The 20,395-nt window shown below is 41.9% G+C and overlaps 1 protein-coding gene across 2 annotated transcripts in view; it reads right to left on the minus strand.

The window, feature by feature from the left end:
• The window catches only part of TRPM8 (transient receptor potential cation channel subfamily M member 8), an 88,342-nt gene that overhangs the window by 41,193 nt on the left and 26,754 nt on the right, over positions 1 to 20,395 (minus strand). Inside the window, exons 9-13 of one of the 2 annotated variants that reach the window (XM_022568021.2) lie at positions 10,440 to 10,542; positions 8,983 to 9,101; positions 4,904 to 5,194; positions 3,266 to 3,361; positions 1,426 to 1,555 (exon numbers count right to left, since the gene is read on the minus strand). In XM_022568021.2, coding sequence (XP_022423729.2) covers positions 1,426 to 1,555; positions 3,266 to 3,361; positions 4,904 to 5,194; positions 8,983 to 9,101; positions 10,440 to 10,542 — 739 coding nt within the window. Of the gene's footprint in view, positions 1 to 1,425; positions 1,556 to 3,265; positions 3,362 to 4,903; positions 5,195 to 8,982; positions 9,102 to 10,439; positions 11,003 to 20,395 lie in introns of those variants that run through there. The other variant, XM_089916190.1, reaches the window with a different exon arrangement.

Below are 20,395 nucleotides of genomic sequence, written 5' to 3' on the forward strand. Positions count from 1 at the left end.
AAAAAAAAAAGCCAAAATGACGTAATAAAAATCACTGGCCCAGGGCTTCCCTGGTGGCGCAGTGGTTAAGAAGCCTCCTGCCAGTGCAGAGGACAAGGATTAGAGCCCTGGTCCGGGAAGATCCCACATGCCGCAGAGCAACTAGGCCCGTGTGCCACAATTACTGAGCCTGCACGCCTAGAGCCCATGAGCCACAACTACTGAAGCCCACGTGCTACAACTACTGAGCCCACGTGCCTAGAGCCTGTGCTCCGCAGCAAGAGAAGCCACCACAATGAGAAGCCCACGCACCACAACGAAGTGTAGCCCCCGCTCGCCGAAACTAGAGAAAGCCCACGCGCAGCAATGAAGACCCAACAGAGCCAAAAATAAAATAAATAAAAATTAAAAAAAAAAACTTAAAAATAAACCAACAACACTGGCCTACTGCACTGAGGGTGTGCTTATATTTTGAGACCTTATGACAAACAGATTGGTGTGTAGCTCCTCAGAGAAAATCCTTTAAAAGTCGAAAGGCTCGGAGCCATTGCCCAGCTGAAGTCAATCCAAAAACAACGTAATACCTTGAAATTTTTAATATAGTAGAAGAAATAATCAGACACCTTTTTCCCAACACAGAGAGGCTAAATGCATGAACATTTCTTCATTAGATCAGACAACAGACAAACATGCCTGCATTTTGCAACGTGCCACCTTGCAAACTGAAAACTCCCCAGTGGAAAGAAGAAAACTGAGCCGGCCTAAAATTCTCTGTTGCTGCAAGGCAACTGGTCCTGGATTTCTCACAGTCCCGCGGGGTCCGGGCCCTCTGAGCAGGGGCAATGGCAAGCCGTGTCAAGGGCAGGTGAACAGCGAACAGAGGACAGATGTTTCAGGAGTGTCACACTCAGCGGGGCCTCTGCCCTCTTCCGTTCCAGGTGATGAGAAACATCGCCCTGGAGGGGAGCTGGGCAGCTCGCCTGTTGCCTTGGGTTATAGAAGCTCTGAGCCTCCTAAGTTTGTGGAGATGTGGGACCACCAACACCAGCCCTTATTCACGTGACCTCGTGGGGAATCGAGGCACGGGGACCAACCCAAGATGCCGCTCTGGCTGCTGCCTTTGCCATTAGTAGTAAACCATCTGTGTCCCTAACCCAGGGGTCTGGGGTCTTCTGTCAGTATATGTATAGGAAGCTGGCAGGCTAACCTGTTAGCTTGCACATCAGGTAAAACCTCACACGTGTCAAGGTTTCTGAATAGCATCCCCAAAACAAAACACCCCAAGGCTTCCCTATGGTGCTGAGTTACTTAGACCTGGCCTGGGTGTGGCCCTGGGCAGCTGTGGGATGAGAGAGCCTATATTTCACCACCTTCATTCTTGGAAAAGTCAGTAAATGCCACGCGGTGTGGCTGTGCCGGCCACGGCTCCCGTTCCCAGAGGCTTACCCACTGCTCGGGTCTCGTACTCGTTTGCCAATTCCTCGGACTCCCCTGCAGCATTGATGTCATTCTTCACCTTGGCCAGAGTCTTCAGAAGCTTGCTGGCTCCCAAGGCTGCCAGAGTACAGCCCCTGGTCTTCCAGAGGGGTGAGAATGTCACAGTTAATTCGTAAGCCCTTGCAGTCGAGTCAACATCAAAGTCAGGCAAGCACAGATTGATGGCAAAAGCAGGAAGTGGTAAAAATCTGAACTGTTCATAATGATTCCCAGTAAAATTTGCAATGTGCACCAAGGGTCTTGAACCTGAATATACTCACAGTCTTGAACATGGAATTAACATACAAAAAAAAATCAAGATAAATGCATGACTAATTATTAGAAAAATGCAAATCAAAACTACAATGAGGTATCACCTCACACCAGTCAGAATGGCCATCTCCAAAAAATCTACAAATCATATATGCTGGAGAGGGTGTGGAGAAAAGGGAACCCTTTTGCACTGTTGGTGGGAATGTAAATTGATACAGCCACTATGGAGAACAGTATGGAGGTTCCTTAACAAACTAAAAATAGAACTGCCATATGACACAGAAATCTCACTACTGGGCATATACCCTGAGAAAACCATAATTCAAAAGGATACATGTACCCCAATGTTCATTGCAGCACTATTTACAATAGCCAGGACATGGAAACAACCTAAATGTCCAATGATAGATGAATGGATAAAGACGATGTGGTACATATATACAATGGAATATTACTCAGCCATAAAAAGGAACGAAACTGGATCACTTGTAGAGATGTGGATGGACCTATAGAGTGGGTCATACAGAGTGATGTAAGCCAGAAAAAAAAAAACAAATATTGTACATGCATATATGTGGAATCTAGAAAAAATGGTACAGATGAACCTGTTTGTAGGGCAGGAATAGGGACATAGACGTAGAGAACAGACATGTGGACACAGGGGTGGGACGGGAGGGTGGGACAGATTGGGAGATTACGTTTGACATAAATACACTACCATGTGTAAAATAGATAGCTAGTGGGAACCTGCCGTATAGCACTGGGAGCTCAGCTCAGTGCTCTGTGATGACCTAGATGGGGGGGAAGGCGGGCAAGGGGGGGAGGGAGGCCTAAGAGGGAGGGGATATAGGTATGCATATAGCTGATTCCCTTCATTGTACAGCAGAAACTAACACAACATTGTAAAGCAATTACACTCCAATAAAAAAAACAAGACAAATGCAGGAGAAGCTGAGAGTTAGATGTGGCAATGGGAAGCCTGATGACCCACCATCATGCTGTAACAGCTCAGAGGGGGAAACTGGTCAAGGACACGAAGACTGACAATTATAGTTAATGAGAGTGTGTGTGTGAATCAATATTCAATACCTAATCTTAGGCTCTAAAAACAGACAATGCAGCTTCTTTTCAACTGCTCATAAATCATTTATAAAAATCATTATGTGTGGAATCACAAAGAAAAGTCTCAATCATTTCCTAAAGCAGGCTTTGAACAGGCCCTACTTCCTGCCTATAATGCAAGAAAGTTAGAAATTAATTTTAAATTAAACTTTAAAAGCTCCTCCACTTGGAAGACAATCACACATCCACACAAACCTAAGAAGCAGGTGCCTCCTGGATTACCCACCAAGCCCAGAACTTTCCAGGGACCTCCCCTCCCAAACACACCCCTGTTCACATGGAAACAGGCACAACCATATCCACCGACATCAAATATCCCATTTTACTGAGGACGCTTTAGATTAGGTATGTGAGGTTTGAAAGGGTCAGAACGACCACAACCAAGCATACATCTGCCACAGACTTGGACATTTACCTGCTCCCAAATGGCTTTGGAAAGTTCCTTCTTGTTCTGAAGAATGGCCCAGATGAAGAGTGCCTGCAGGGGGTGCCGAGTAATAGGAGACACGTCCTGGGAGGGATTAGAGCAGGGGGTCAGCACATGCAGATGGAGCACCACTTTGGCAGACACACTAGTGTAAGAATGAAAACAGGGTCAGGATGCCCTAGGAGAGTGCCCCATGTTTGGAGGGCTCTGTAACTTGGCGTCTGAATCCATTTTCACAGAACAGTGATGTGAGTTTCAACAGAATCTTTGATCTATCATAAAAGACAACGTACAAGTAGACGGAAAGGTATAAAGGGTGAAAAAAATGGGCTGACAGCAATTTTAAAACTGAATGACTTCTGACAGGCTGAAGAGAAGTCCTTCTCATCATAGAAATCTCTTTCTCATCTAGAAAAATCGTTCTAACTAAATTCTAACTTTCCAATAGTTGAAGTTCAATTATCACAATGTAAAACTAAAGTTATTTCTTTGGAGCGTTATTCAAAGTTACAATTCATAATACATCAACTAAGAATCCCAGCTCCCATTCAGCCTCCCATATCTTCCAAGGGAACCTTTTCAAATAGAACTCTATGTATATGTTCCTTTTAATCTTCCCTACAGGTTTTACCAGTATCCAAAATGTTTCTGGCATAGTTACGGATACTGTGGACAGTTTTAACATAAATAGCATCAAACAGCTTTTTAAACATTTCCAATTCCTTCAAACACCTAGCTCATTTAGATTTTTGCAACACACATGTAATAAAATTCTAAAACTATAAAAGATCATGACCTAGTTTGAGTTTTCCCAGAAGCAATCAAGCATTTGAGACAAGTAGTTTATTTTGGACAAGGTTCCAGGAAAACCACTAGGAAATTGAGGAAATGAGATTGGAAAAGAAAGGACCAACAAGTTGTCACGGTAAATAACCAGAGATTAATCCCACTAGGCAACCCTTGGAGCCAGTGTAGGACACAGGTCTCAGAATTATCTCCTCTGAGCAGGGGGGTTGCTGAGGTATTTATACACCAACTTCTGGCAGTCACTGGGCTCTGACCAGAGCAGACCTTCAGCAAAGAGTTGCAGGTGCTAGAAACTGGGCCTGCCTGTGCTTAAAATAGGAAATCTTGAGAGAATATAAGTGGTACATCCACAACACCTTCTCAAATGGAAACCTGGGTTATCTCTTTACAAAGATTCACTGCCCCTTTTATTCACAAAAGGAAACTTGGCAGTTTTCCTGTTCTTTGCATAGGTAGCAGAGAACTATTTTAGGCAGATCATGTCCAAAAGGCTAAGACATGATCAGGCAGCCAGTCATTTTTCCCCATTCCCTGCGAGATGCCTTCAGAAAGTGTGCTGCACCAAGCTTTGCAATTAGGAAATACTGCAATAACTAGTTGTAAAGATAGCACAAAGAATAAAGCAAGAAAATGCACCACTTGTTACCTCGCTAGGACTTGCTACCTTAAATATAGGCAGTAGGAAAAAATAACAACCCCAACATGTTAACTACATGACAGCAATGAGGTAGGGAGTAGGAAAGATGGAAGTAGAGAGATTTTTTGAGGGAAGACTCAAGAGAGCAAAGAATTCAAGCAGACAACTGTGACAGTACACACATGGAACTCTACGTCTATCTCATCCCTGCTATTCCTGTCTTCCTTCCGGAAGCCTCTTCGGAAGTTAGCAACCAGTTTCCAGACGAACGTGAGGAGGGTGTCATTATAGGAATTCTTGGCAATCTGCAGGTTCCGATACACCAGGGTGCTGAAGTGATTGGAGAAGAGCTCGGTGAGGACGTCATTGGTGAGGAACTTCTGCAGGTTCAAGCCATTCTCCAGAAAGAGGCGGACAAACTTGGGTCTGTCCTTTATGAGAGCCATAAACATGACTTCCTGAAGGTCAGCAGACTGAGGAGAAAGAGCAGAGAGAGAATGCACAGCCTAAATCCAATCAAGAAAACAAGGCACCTTCTTTCTCAGACACATCGCATTTTCAACCATGAGGTAAATAAAATTTATCTTTTCAGTTGTAACACAATATTAGATTACAGCTCAAACATCGAGATGGGGGAAGCAGCAAGGTGGAATCTTTGAAATCAGCCAGATGTGAGCTTGGATGGGAATTGGTCTCTTGTTGTAAAGTGGAGATAATGACACCCACATAAGGATGATGTTGAGGGACTTCCCTGGTGGTCCAGTGGTTAAGACTTTGCCTTCCAATACAGGGGGTGCGTGTTTGATCCCTGGTTGTGGAGATATGATCCCACTTGCCTCGTGGCCAAAAGACCAAAACATAAAACAGAAACAATATTGTAACAAATTCAATAAAGACTTTAAAAATGGTCCACGTTGAATAAAACTCTAAAAAAAAAAATTACATTAAAAAAAGGGATGATGTTGATCAAGAATTGATCCCAGTGTCTGGCATAAAGGAAGCACTCGCTCCATTAGGGGGCAGGGGGCTCATGGTACAGCTCACACCATTTCTCTGAGGTCTACACTGGACACCAATTGTGACCTAACCACCAGCCAACTTTTCCTTCTGTGCCATGGGGTCGCCCCACTGCCCTTCCCATGCCATGAGGCAAATGCCTGGTCATGTTACATAACCATGAGTCACTGGAACACTTGACAGTGATACCTGGTTATTATTTATCTGTACCTCTACTGTCTGGGCTCCTGGTAATCCTTATCCCATAGAAGCTTATTAAGCATCTTAATAAAGATAATTAACGTGTACTTCAGACACAAACCCGTGGTCCACGGGCCACACCAGCTCTCAGATATGTCCTGATGGTCCTCCATACTATTTCTTACAAATTTTTTTTTTTTTTTTTTTTGCGGTACACGGGCCTCTCACTGTTGTGGCCTCTCCCGTTGCGGAGCACAGGCTCCGGACGTGCAGGCTCAGCGGCCATGGCTCACGGGCCCAGCCACTCCGCGGCATGTGGGATCTTCCCGGACCGGGGTACGAACCCGCATCCCCTGCATGGGCAGGCGGACTCTCAACCACTGCGCCACCAGGGAAGCCCTATTTCTTACAATTTGATTCAGTTGCCAACATTAAAAATTAGACAGTTCATAAAAATCCACATTGCCAGCATTAAAATCCAGATTCACAAGTAAATACCAGAAGCTCTGACAACACAGAGAACCGTCAGTTGGAGCCAACTGGGGCAGCTCCAGGAGCCTGGGCACTGTAGCCCTGAGCGCCCCCACTAGCCTCGCGGCGGCTCACCCAGCCCACTGTCCTCGCTTTAATTGTCTGAGCCCTGGTTCAGGGGAATATCCCCTGCCAAGGGCAGCATTAGCGGTTTCTGTTTCTGTCTGATGTTGGTCTCTCCGGGATCACACATTGTCTGCAGAGCCAACTGCCAAGGTCGGGTCACTTGAGTCCCCCCACTGTGGCTCCAGGTGGGATAGGGGCAAAAAGAGGTAGCTGCCCTGATACTCCGCACTGCTAACAAGCTCCCAGGTTACTCATGCTGCCCCGGGTCCAGGGACCACCCTTTGAGAGCCACTGGCATGTGGAGAAGAGAACAGCTTTGCAGTCAGACACACGTTTGTTTCCAAACCTTGGTTCTACCATTACCTTATGTGCGACCTCGAACAAGACTGTGTCTCAACCTCAGTTTGCTCGTCTGTAAAATAGGTGCTTGTGGGGATGAAATGAGATAACACAGGTCAAGATGCCTTCAGAGATTCAAGTTCTGAGCAGGCCCTCAAAAAACCATCAGAATGGCCCTCCTGTGGTACCCATGGAGCCCTGGCTTATTAACCAGCAAAATGAGATAATCCCTGTGATGGCTGGCATGACGGCCAAGTGAACTAGCACAGTGAAGCTGCTCTGTGCACTACAAAAGGTTATGCAAAGATCTTTAGTTATTTTTAAACAAAGACTTATATACGGCTTAATATGTGCCAGTGTTTTAAGCGCTTTAGAAATACTACCTGATTTAATCATCGTAACACTCCAGTGAGGGAGCTACCACTATTATTACCATCTCTGTTTTCAGATGAGCAGCGGTGTGCTGGTAAATACTTTACAACCAACACTCTGGAAGAAAATAATAAGCCCTGATTTGTAGTATTTGACCATTGCTACAGTGTAAATGCTCCCAACATGGCCAGTCTTCGGCTACCATGTGACATCATTGAATGCACAATTGGGGCCCAACACAGAGTAGCAAGTATGGTGTTTCCAGAATGCAGATACGATAGACATAACCTCCAGGGTATAGATCAGAGTAAAGGTAGTAAAATAGTTAGAAAGGGACGAGTTTGATTATTTATTGCCTTTGTTTTTAATAAAATTTATTTAGTTCTAAGAGTATAGTATTTGATTTTTAATGACTGTATTTAACAACCGACTCAAAAAACCCTAAAAATTTTAGCAGTCAGCTCTTGCTAAAACCAGTATGAACTGACCCCAATTCACCACTGTACAAGGAAACTGAGGAAGGTTAAGTAACTTGCAGAGGTTAACTCATGCAGATGGGCTGGCTCCAGAGTCCATCCTCTCAACCATTATGTCCTTCACTCAACTACCTTTAGCTGAGTTAATAAAATTAAATGTACTATTCAATGCATGCCTGAGTTTATGTTTATTTGTACCATCTGATGTCACTTAAATAGAACATTTCACACACAGACGTTCATTTCTGAATCAATTACCTAGATTTACAAACAGTTCTGTTTCCCCTCAACTAACTAAAGGCTTGCCATGTGAGATAGGGTTCATTATACTGCAAAGACCAAAGATAATGTTTGCTAGAGGAATGAATAATTTAAAACCCACAAGCCATGATTTTATTTGGATTCTATTCTTAAAATTGATCACATGTAAGGATAACTGAAGTCTGCATCTTTGATTATACAACGATAGGCCTAAAAATGTTTTCACTGCCCACCAGTGACTGAAGAGCTTAAAACAGAGAAGCCTCCACCTTGCAGCTCCAGGTGTGATGGTTTATAATTGTTCCTACAAAACAGAGCTCCTAAGGCGGATCTCACTTTAGTTGTACCCAAAAGGATGCTGCTGGAAAATGCAGTCTTACAGCTCTCATCAAATTCAAAGTGAGAAAAGTCACTCTACTGGAAAAAAATACAGATTTTCTGGACATACAACTTCCATATTGGAGGTACTCGTTTGCCTGGGGGAGTCCTGATTTTCTAACTCTAAGATATTCATTGTATGTCTTTAATCAACTTGTTCTATTTTTCTCTTATGCGTCTCACTGCTGACAATTCTCTTATGAGAACTTGGCTAAGAAGGTGGGGCAGGGCACAAAATGAGTACCGCTGTCTGGATTTTTAGTTGAGTTATTTCTGATAAACCCCTTTCAATCATCCTGCACTTAGTTTCCCCACATTTCTGTCCATCAACTCCCAGGAGGAAATCTGCACCTCAACACCTCAATGGAGAATCGCCTCTCATATCATGGCGGGAAAGCTATAAACTTTGGATGGTAATGGTGGATTGATGTTACCTTACATTAGTGTATTTATTTTTATTATCTCTTTGCAAGCAACCTACTAAGTCAATGTTATTATCCCCTACTACAGATGAGGAAAGTGAGCCTTGGCAACACTGATGTACCAGGACAGGACAATCTTTTACAATATTCAAGGGCAAAGACCCTGTCAGAAATGGACCAGACCTGTCACTGGATAACCCAGGAGGGCTTCCTATGTACCTCCCACCGGCGGTCATTGGTGAAAATCTCATCACTGGCTAGGTCCAGCTGGTTCCACTCCAGCAGAAGCTTCAGCTGCCCATTCCAGTTATCCTTATCTTGTTCATTGGTGCTAAAGGCTGTAAGAGGACAGGGGAAAAAATCAACTCACCAAACACCCAGAAACAAGAGAGTCAGAACCATTCCATATGGCCAATTATCAGAGCCATTTATCAAAGGAGATTCTAAGCATGTTATCTTAGAATCAGACACTCAGAGCCGTCATTTCGCTGACAGTTTATTTTCACTCAATCTTATCCATATTCTATATGTCCCAAAGTATGTAATGTGGATCAATCTAGGTGATAATATCTTTCCATTTCATATCCTAACAGTGTAACTATGGTATATTGATATTTTTCCATACATGCAGATTCCATAAATGTCACATTTCCAGGACCACATCTGACTTTTACTATATCTAAAGCTGTGACATAATGAGCTCTATCATAACAATACTCCACTTGTCTTTTTCAGAGCTGATAATTTCTGTACCTATGTATCTCTACAGATATAGTCCCATTTTAATAAATATCCTTACAACCAAATTCCTGACAAGCACAGTAAGAACGATTCTAATAAATAGCTAAGGCTTAAAGTGCACTTCTCTTGTGCCTTACTCTGCTCTGCATGCCTTAAATATATTAATCAGATGGCTCAACTCCACGTGGCCTTTGCCAGGGGTCTATTTACTTCAGGTAATTCCACCTTGATGGGATTCTCAGACAGCAAAGTTCACACATGAGATTTTAAAACTGAGGTTCATTCATGAGCATAGGAGATGTGTTAACCCCTGAAACTGAATGCAAAATTATCTATGTGTGTGTGCACATGTGTACACAGATGTGGAATCCTGGGACAAAGGTCCATAGTTTTTATCATATTCTCAAAGTGTCTGAGACTCAGATAAAGATTCTAAACCACTGCTGGAGACAGCTCTTTGGAAAGCACTGTGATCATCTTTAACTGATATTTTGATGACATAAAAATTCTTATTCTGGGGGCTTCCCTGGTGGCGCAGTGGTTGAGAGTCTGCCTGCCGATGCAGAGGACATGGGTTCGTGCCCCGGTCCGGGAAGGTCCCACATGCCGCGGAGCGGCTGGGCCCGTGAGCCATGGCCGCTGAGCCTGCACGTCCGGAGCCTGTGCTCCGCAACGGGAGAGGCCGCGACAGTGAGAGGCCCGTGTACCACAAAAAAAAAAAAAAAAAAAAAATTCTTGTTCTGTTAAATACATACAACCAAGGAGATTTAACTCAGCAGGTCAATAGTAGTTATTCCAACTTCTAATATATGCTAATCAAAATTAAGTGCAAGATTATATTTCAGTAAAGCTGTTTTAAAAAATAAATGGAAGCCATTAAAAGCCACAGAAAGCAACACAAAGCTGAAACTTCTACAGGAGCTAATTTTACTCACCTTTGTACAATGCATAGGAGATAGCATTGCTCACAATTTCATCCCCAGCTTCTTCTATCTTAATAACGGTTAATAGGTGAGAACTTTCGAGAATTTCTTTGAGCTGGCAAGATTTAAAGAGCAGAGTTGTCAGCCAACTGATTTCAGGCACAAGGAGCATAAACTCTCTTTTGGTGAGGAATATTTTATTCCATTTTTTTAAACACAACCTATAGGAATGTTCCAAATCTCCTTCCCTCTTCTACAGCACCTGTACCCACAGCATCTAATTTCTAAATTGGAATAGTGAGTCCTGACCACAATGAGAATAAAGTACTGGCTCTACAAGGGCACATATATCAACAAGTCCCTATCAAAAAGCTGAGAGAGGAACCCTCCTACATTGTTGGTGGGAATGTAAATTGGTACAGCCACTATGGAGAACGGTATGGAAGTTCCTTTAAAAACTAAAAATAGAGCTACCATATGATCCAGGCATCCCACTGCTGGGCATATATCCAGGGAAAACCATACTTCAAAAAGATACATGCACCCCAATGTTTATTGCAGCACTATTTACAATAGCCAGGACACGGAAGCAACCTAAATGTCCATCGATGGAAGAATGGATAAAGAAGATGTGGTATATATATACGATGGAATATTACTCCACCATAAAAAAGGAATAAAATAATGCCATTTGCAGTGACATGGATGGACCTAGAGGTTGTCATACTGAGTGAAGTCAGACAGGGAAAGACAAATATCACATGATATCGCTTATATGTGGAATCTAAGAAATAATGGTACAAATGAACCTATTTACAAAACAGAAATAGAGTCATAGATGTAGAAAAAAAATTAGGGTTACCAAGGGGGAAAGGAGGGGCAGGAAAGATAAATTGGGATTGGCATATACACACTACTATACATAAAAATAGATAACTAATAAGAACCTACTGTATAGCACAGGGAATTCTACTCAGTACTCTGTAATGATCTATATGGTAATAGAATCTAAAAAAGAGTGGATTGATGTATATATATAACTGATTCACTTTGCTGTATAGCAGAAACCAGCACAACATTGTAAATCAACTATACTCCAATAAAAATTAATTTTTTAAAAAAAGCTGAGAGACTCATTGACTAGGGATGAGTGTGTGTGTGTGTGTGTGTGTGTGTGTGTAAAACACATGGTAGGTGCTCAGTTGCTGAATGAGTGAATAAATGCAGAAAAGACAACAGAAGACCACAGAAATCATCCGATTGTGGACGTAGGGCTTAGATTATAGGAAGGAAATTTCAGTGTGAACAAAAGCCAAGACAACTTGGTGACTGACTAAAGCGACAAGGAATTCACTATATTATCCTTTGTGATTTTTCTTTAAAATTTAATTTTAAGACACTTTTTAAGATTCAAGAGCTGGGGGAGAGGCAGAGCCCTTGATTCCAAGGATTCAGGCATTGGCGAGCTTGGTGGGAGCTTGGCAAGGAAGAGCTCCTTCTGGAGGAGGAAACGAGTCTGGCTGTGGTTAGACTGAGTTCAAGATGGTGGTGGGTTTTCCTGGCAACATTTGGAAATGAGGGCCTAAAACTACAGAGAGTTTCAGCTGGGTGGAGAGGGAAGCCTCAGGTCAGGCTGGAAGGGTGAAGATGTGGACTAAAAAGGGCCCTTGCATATATCCAGAAAAGATGAAAGCTCTTAATTCAAAAAGATATTTACACCCCAACGTTCATGGTAGCACTACTTACAGTAGCCAAGACATGAAAGCAACCCAAGTGCTCATCAACAGATGAATGGATAAAGAAGATGTGTGTGTGTGTGTGTGTGTGTGTGCGTGTGTGTGTGTATATATATATAGAGAGAGAGAACTGAATCACTTTGCTGTACACCTGACACTAACACAATACTGTCACTCAGCTATAGTTCAATTTAAAAAGAAAAGAAAAAAGAAAAGCCCTTGGATTTGGACTTTAGGAGGTGACCTCAAGGCTGCAGTTTCCTGGGAAAAATAGTGTCGGAGGCCCTAGTTCAAAGGACATCTGAGAGTGACGAGGAAATAAATGAAAACGGCAGGAAAACACAAGTCGCAGTGAGTTTGATGGAGAGAGGAGAAGGGGCTGACAGCAGGAGGGGAGGGGCCCTCTCATTATGCTGGCAGCCTTTGTTCAGGCAGAGGAAAGGGGTCCAGCCAGAAATGACAGGAAGGGAAGGGTCTAGGTCCCAAGATTCTGGGGCACAAGTGGGGGTAAGCAGCACAGAGGGGGTGAGACATCTTTTCCTTCAAAATGAAAAGGAAGAAGGAGAAGGTGAATATGGATATAGAGCAAACTGATGGGACCCAGAGATGCTGCAGGGGCGCCTACCTCATCCCCCCTCCCCACCCACGTACTCTCACCTCCTCGGATACTAACCCTCTACTGCAGCCAGTGTGACCTTAACTGAATACACTTGGATCATGCCTCATCCTGCCTCAAACCCTTCAGTGACTTCCCACTACACCTGAACAAGAACAAAACCCTCAAAAGTCCTCCAGTTTCCACCCACAGCATCCTCACTGCCATCTTTCAACTCCTCAGTAGCCATGCTTACCTCACATCTCAGGAACTTTGCACCAAACAACCCCAGCCCTCACCCTTGAACCCCACCCATCATTCAGACATGGCTCCCATGCCACTGCCCCTGAGAAGCCCTCCCTTGAAAGGCCTTCCACACCAGGCCAGGCTCCCTTGGCTCAAGCCCTGTGTATCCATGCTACCTTTCTTCAGAACACCCTTTCTGTTTTGAAACTATACAATACATTGTATTGTAATCACTCAACATGAATTTTTTTCAATTTCTGTGCTCTCTCTGAGGATAAGCACTCCCTGTTGCGTATACTGTTCTTTCTGAAATGCCTGTTCCAGTACCAGGCATACAGTACGTGCTCAATAAACAACAAATAAACAAATCCAGGTGTTTGAAATAAATGAATGAATGAATGATACCTTGGTTAGCAGATAGACTGGAAGACTTGAAGGGTCAAGTTATTGAGAAGGTGGGGAGTAGATACAGCAGAATAACTATGAGAGCACTGCTAGGGGAGGAGGGCCTGGTCCCAGAGGGGAAGAATACAGGGTCTCTTGAAGAGGATGAGAAACCATAAGGTCAGGTTAGGGTGCTCTTTGTCCACATGATCAGTAAGGTCACCCACAATTACCCTGGGAGTTTGCTCAATTAATATTTGATTGGAGATTGGTTCAAGATGGCAGAGTAGAAGGACGTGCGCTCACTCCCTCTCGTGAGAGCACCAGAATCACAACTAACTGCTGAACAATCATCGACAGGAAGACGCTGGAACTCACCAAAGAAGACACCCCACAACCAAAAACAAAGGAGAAGCCACAATGGGATGGTAGGAGGGGAACAATCACAGTAAAATCAAATCCCATAACTGCTGGGTGGGTGGCTCACAAACTTGAGTACACTTATACCACAGAAGTCCACCCACTGGAGTGAAGGTTCTGAGTCCCATGTCAGGCTTCCCAACCTGGGGGTCTGGCAATGGGAGGAGGAATTCCTAGAGAGTCAGACTTTGAGGGCTAGTGGGATTTGACTGCAGGACTTCGGCAGGACTGGGGAAAAAAGAGGCTCCACTCTTGGAGGGCATACACAAAGAAGTGTGCGCGTGGGGACCCAGGGGAAGGAGCAGTGACCCCATAGGAGACTGAATCAGACCTACCTGCTAGTGTTGGAGGGTTTCCTGTGGAGGTAAGGGGGTGGCTGTGGCTCACCATGGGGACAAGGACACTGGAAACAGAAGGTCTGGGAAGTACTGCTTGGCATGAGCCCTCCCAGAGTCCATCGTTAGCCCCACCAATGAGCAGGTAGCTTCCAGTGCTGGGTTGCCTGAGGCCAAACAACCAACAGGGAGGGAACCCAGCCCCACCCAGACAAGCAGATAAGCGGATTAAAGTTTTACTGAGTTCTGCCCACCACAGCAACACCCAGCTCTACCAAGCACCAGTCCCTCCCATCAGGAAGCTTGCACAAGCCTCTTAGATAGCCTTATCCACCAGAGGGCAGACAGCAGAAGCAAAAAGAACTACAATTCTGCAGCCTGTGGAAGGAAAACCACATTCACAGAAAGACAGACAAAATGAAAAGGCAGAGGACTTTGTACCAGATGAAGGAACAAGATAAAACCCCATAAAAACAACTAAATGAAGTGGAGATAGGCAACCTGCCAGAAAAAGAATTCAGAATAATGATAGTGAAGATGATCCAGGACCTCAGAAAAAGAATGGAGGCAAAGATCGAGAAGATGCAAGAAATGTTTAACAAAGACCTAGAAGAGTTAAAGAACAAACACCTAACAGAATTAAAGAACAAACAAAGAGATGAACAATACAATAACTGAAATGAAAAATACACTAGAAGGAATCAATAGCAGAATAACTGAGGCAGAAGAACGGATAAGTGACCTGGAAGACAGAATGGTGGAATGCACTGCTGCAGAATAGAATAGAGAAAAAAGAATGAAAAGAAACAAAGACAGCCTAAGAGACTTCTGGGACAACATTAAACGCAACGACATTCACATTATAGAGGTCTCAGAAGGAAAAGAGAGAGAAAAAGGACCGGAGAAAATATTTGAAGAGATTGTAGTCAAAAACTTCCCTAACATGGGAAAGGAAATAGCCACCCAAGTCCAGGAAGTGCAGAGAGTCCCAGGCAGAATAAATCCAAGGAGAAACATGCCGAGACACATAGTAATGAAATTGACAAAAGTTAAAGACAAAGAAAACTTATTGAAAGCAACAAGGGAAAAATGACAAATGACATACAAGGGAACTCCAATAAGGTTAACAGCTGATTTCTCAGCAGAAACTCTACAGGCCAGAAGGAAGTGGCATGATATATCTAAAGTGATGAAACTGAAGAACCTACAACCAAGATTACTCTACCTGGCAAGGATCTCATTCAGATTCAATGGAGAAATCAAAAGCTTTACAGACAAGCAAAAGCTAAGAGAATTCAGCACCACCAAACCAGCTCTACAACAAATGTTAAAGGAACCTCTCTAAGTGAGAAACACGAGAAGAAAAGGAGCTACAAAAACAATTAAGAAAATGGTAATAGGAACATACATATGGATAATTACCTTAAATGTGAATGGATTAAATGCTTCAACCAAAAGACACAGGCTTGCTGAATGGATACAAAAATAAGACCCATATATATGCTGTCTACAGGAGACCCACTTCAGACCTAGGGACAAATACAGACTGAAAGTGAGGGAATGGAAAAAGATATTCCATGCAAATGGAAATCAAAAGAAAGCTGGAATAGCAATACTCATATAAGATAAAATAGACTTTAAAATAAAGAATGTTAAAAGAGACAAGGAAGGACACTACATAATGATGAAGGGATGAATCCAATAAGATATAACAATTATAAATATATATGCACCCAACATAGGAGCACCTCAATACATAAGGCAACTGATAACAGCTATAAAAGAGGAAATCACGTAACACAATAATAGTGGGGGGCTTTAACACGTCACTTACACCAATGGACAGATCATCCAAAATGAAAATAAATAAGGAAACACAAGCTTTAAATGACATAATAGACCAGATAGATTTAATTGATATTTATGACATTCCATCCAAAAACAGTAGATTACACTTTCTTCTCAAGTGTGCACAGAACATTCTCAGGAATAGATCACATCTTGGGTCACAAATCAAGCCTTGGTAAATTTGAGAAAACTGAAATCATAACAAGCATATTTTCCGACCTCAACACTATGAGATTAGAAATCAATTACGGAAAAAAAACGTAAAAAACACAAACACATGAAGGCTAAACAATACGTTACTAAATAACCAAGAGATCACTGAAGAAATCAAAGAGGAAATCAAAAAATACCTAGAGACAAATTACAATGAAAACATGATGATCCAAAACCTATGGGATGCAGCAAAAGCAGTTCTAAGATGGAATTTTATAGCAATACAAGCCTACCTCAAGAAACAAGAAAAATCTCAAGTAAACAATCTAACCCTACACCTAAAGGAACTAGAGAAAGAAGAACAAACAAAACCCAAAGTTAGTAGAAGGAAAGAAAACATAAAGATCAAAGCAGAAATAAATGAAATAGAAACAAAGAAAACAATAGCAAAGATCAATAAAACTACAAGCTGGTTCTTTGAGAAGATAAACAAAATTGATAAACCTTTAGCCAGACTCATCAAGAAAAAGAGGGAGAGGACTTAAATCAATAAAAAAAAATGGAGAAGAAAAGAAAAAGGAGAAGTTACAACAGACACGGCAGAAATACAAAGCATCCTAAGAGGCTACTACAGACAACTCTATGCCAATAAAAGGGACAACCTGGAAGAAATGGACACATTCTTAGAAAGGTATAACCTTCTAAGACTGAACCAGGAAGAAATAGAAAACAGGAATAGACGAATCACAAGTAATGAAACTGAAACTATGATTAAAAATCTTCCAACAAACAAAGTCCAGGACCAGATGGCTTCACAGGTGAATTCTATCAAACATTTAGAGAAGAGCTAACACCCATCCTTCTCAAACTCTTCCAAAAAATTGCAGAGGAAGGAACACTCCCGAACTCATTCTATGAGGCCACCATCACCCTGATACCAAAACCAGACAAAGATACTACAAAAAAAGAAAATTACAGACCAATATCTCTGATGAATATAGGTGCAAAAATCCTCAACAAAAGACTAGCAAACCGAATCCAACAACACATTAAAAGGATCATACACCATGATAAAGTGGTATTTATCCCAGGGATGCAAGGATTCTTCAATATATGCAAATCAATCAATGTGATACACCATATTAACAAATTGAAGAATAAAAACCATTTGATCACCTCAATAGATGCAGAAAAAGCTTTTGACAAGATTCAACACGGATTTATGATAAAAACTCTCCAGAAAGTGGGCATAGAGGGAACCTACCTCAACATAATAAAGGCCATATACAACAAACCCCCAGCAAACATCATTCTCAATGGTGAAAAACTGAAGGCATTTCCTCTAAGATCAGGAAAAAGACAAGGATGTCCACTCTCACCACTATTATTCAACATAGTTTTGGAAGTCGTAGCCATGGCAATCAGAGGAGAAACAGAAATAAAAGGAATACAAATTGGAAAAGAAGTAAAACTGTCACTGTTTGCAGATGACATGATACTACACATAGAGAATCCTAAAGATGCCACCAGAAAACTACTAGAGTGAATCAATGAATCTGGTAAAGTTGCAGGATACAAAATGAATGCACAGAAATCTCTTGCATTCCTATACACTAGCAACAAAAGATCAGAAAGAGAAATTAAGGAAATAATCCCATTCACCACTGCAACAAAAAGAATAAAATACCTTGGAATAAACCTACCTAAGGAGGTAAAAGACCTGTACTCAGAAAACTATAAGACACTGATGAAAGAAATCAAAGATGACACAAACAGATGGAGAGATATACCATGTTCTTGGATTGGAAGAATCAATATTGTGAAAATGACTATACTACCCAAAGCAATCTACAGATTCAATGCAATCCCTATCAAATTACCAGTGGCATTTTTTACAAAGCTAGAACAAAAAATCTTAAAATTTGTATGGAGACACAGAAGACCCCAAATAGCCAAAGCGGTCTTGAGGGAAAAAAACGGAGCTGGAGGAATCAGACTCCCTGACTTTAGACTATACTACAAAGCTACAGTAATCAAGACAACATGATATTGGCACAAAAACAGAAATATAAATCAATGGAACAGGATAGAAAGCCCAGAGATAAACCCACGCACCTATGGTCAACTAATCTATGACAAAGGACACAAGGATATACAATGGAGAAAAGACAGTCCCTTCAATAAGTGGTGCTGGGAAAACTGGACAGCTACATGTAAAAGAATGAAATTAGAACACTCCCTAACACCATACACAAAAATAAACTCAAAATGGATTAGAGACCTAAATGTAAGACAGGACACTACAAAACTCTTAGAGGAAAACATAGGAAGAACACTCTTTGACATGATTCACAACAAAATCTTTTTTGATCCACCCCCTAGAGTAATGGAAATAAAAACAAAAATAAATAAATGTGACCTAATGAAACTCAAAAGCTTTTGCACAGCAAAGGAAACTACAAGCAAGACAAAAAGACAACCCTCAGAATGGGAGAAAATATTTGCAAGTGAATCAACAGACAAATGATTAATCTCCAAAATATATAAACAGCTCATGCAGCTCAATATTAAAAAAACAAACAACCCAATCCAAAAATGGGCAGAAGAACTAAATAGACATTTCTCCAAAGAAGACATACAGATTGCCAAGAAGCACATGAAAAGCGGCTCAACATCACTAATTATTAGAGAAATGCAAATCAAAACTACCATGAGGTATCACCTCACACCAGTCAGAATGGGCATCATCAGAAAATCTATAAACAACAAATGCTGGAGAGGGTGTGGAGAAAAGGGAACCCTCTTGCACTGTTGGTGGGAATGTAAATTGATACAGCCACTATGCAGAACAGTATGGAGGTTCCTTAAAAAACTAAAACTAGAATTACCATATGACCCAGCAATCCCACTACTGGGCATATACCCAGAGAAAACCATAATTCAAAATGACACATGTACCCCAATGTTCATTGCAGCACTACTTACAATAGCCAGGTCATGGAAGCAACCTAAATGCCCATCGACAGACGAATGGATAAAGAAGATGTGGTACATATATACGATGGAATATTACTAAGCCATAAAAGGGAATGAAACTGGGTCATTTGTAGAGACGTGGATGGATCTAGAGGCTGTCATACAGAGTGAAGTAAGTCAGAAGGAGAAAAACAAATATCGTATATTAACACATATATGTGGAACCTAGAAAAATGGTACAGATGAACCAGTTTGCAGGGCAGAAATAGAGACACAGATGTAGAGAACAAATGTATAGACACCAAGGGAGGAAAGTGGCAGGGTGGGGGTGGGGGTGGGATGAACTGGGAGATTGGGATTGACATATATACACTAATATGTATAAAATAGATAACTAATAAGAACCTGCTGTATAAAAAAATAAATAAAACAAAATTCAAAAAAATTTTGATTGAATGTATACATTCATTAATTAATAATTCTACTCTTGGGCTTGGTCTTTTGGGAAATTTCTACCAACCCCATACAAGTGCATAATCAAAATGCCAGACTAATTTTTATTATTGTTGTATGTCTTCTGGTTGACTTGATTATAATTATGATAAATCATTAGCATATGAGTATGAATTAGATGTGAATCCCAGAAAGAATAATATAATCACAGGAAGTGAAATGTGTCTGACATTTAGCCTGCTTCAGACGACTTTCCCGTATCAGTTTTCTTGAAGCAGAAATCAAAATCCTTCATAAAGGATGTGGGGACCCATAAGGTGGCATGGCCCTCTGGGTGTGACCTGGTCTGGACTAAACAAGCCAACTCGCAGAAGGAGTAGGAGAAAAGTCACTAGAATGGACCCAGGGCCATCTTTGGTGGGTGAATTAAGAGTGGTCTATTCCTTCCTCTGTGGGCATCCTTGAACTGACCACCAAATTTCTTCCATCCATCACAGGAAGTTACCTTGAGGACATTGCTCAACACACAAGGTCTTAGGTTGATATCTACGCTTGGGGATTGCTCCCCTGATGTGTTTGGAATGACTCAAACTGTTTACGTCTGAATACATGGAGAATTGAAGATAACTACTTTGGGTGATACATATTTTCCTCACCCATATATTTTCATGCAGAGGGACCTCCATCCAAATCAGGTCCCTAGGTATCCCCCAGCCCTTCGCTTACTGCTACTCCGGGTAGGGGAGTGACATAGCCAGTTGATGACTTTGGCCTTGCCCAGCCAGTCCTTTCCTGCTTCTCCGTTGGGATCTGCTCCTTGCA

The sequence above is a fragment of the Delphinapterus leucas genome, chromosome 8 (assembly GCF_059928025.1).
Source record: "Delphinapterus leucas isolate spDelLeu-1000000601 "Yukka" chromosome 8, BTC_Dleu_Yukka2, whole genome shotgun sequence".
Taxonomy (NCBI): Eukaryota; Metazoa; Chordata; class Mammalia; order Artiodactyla; family Monodontidae; genus Delphinapterus; species Delphinapterus leucas.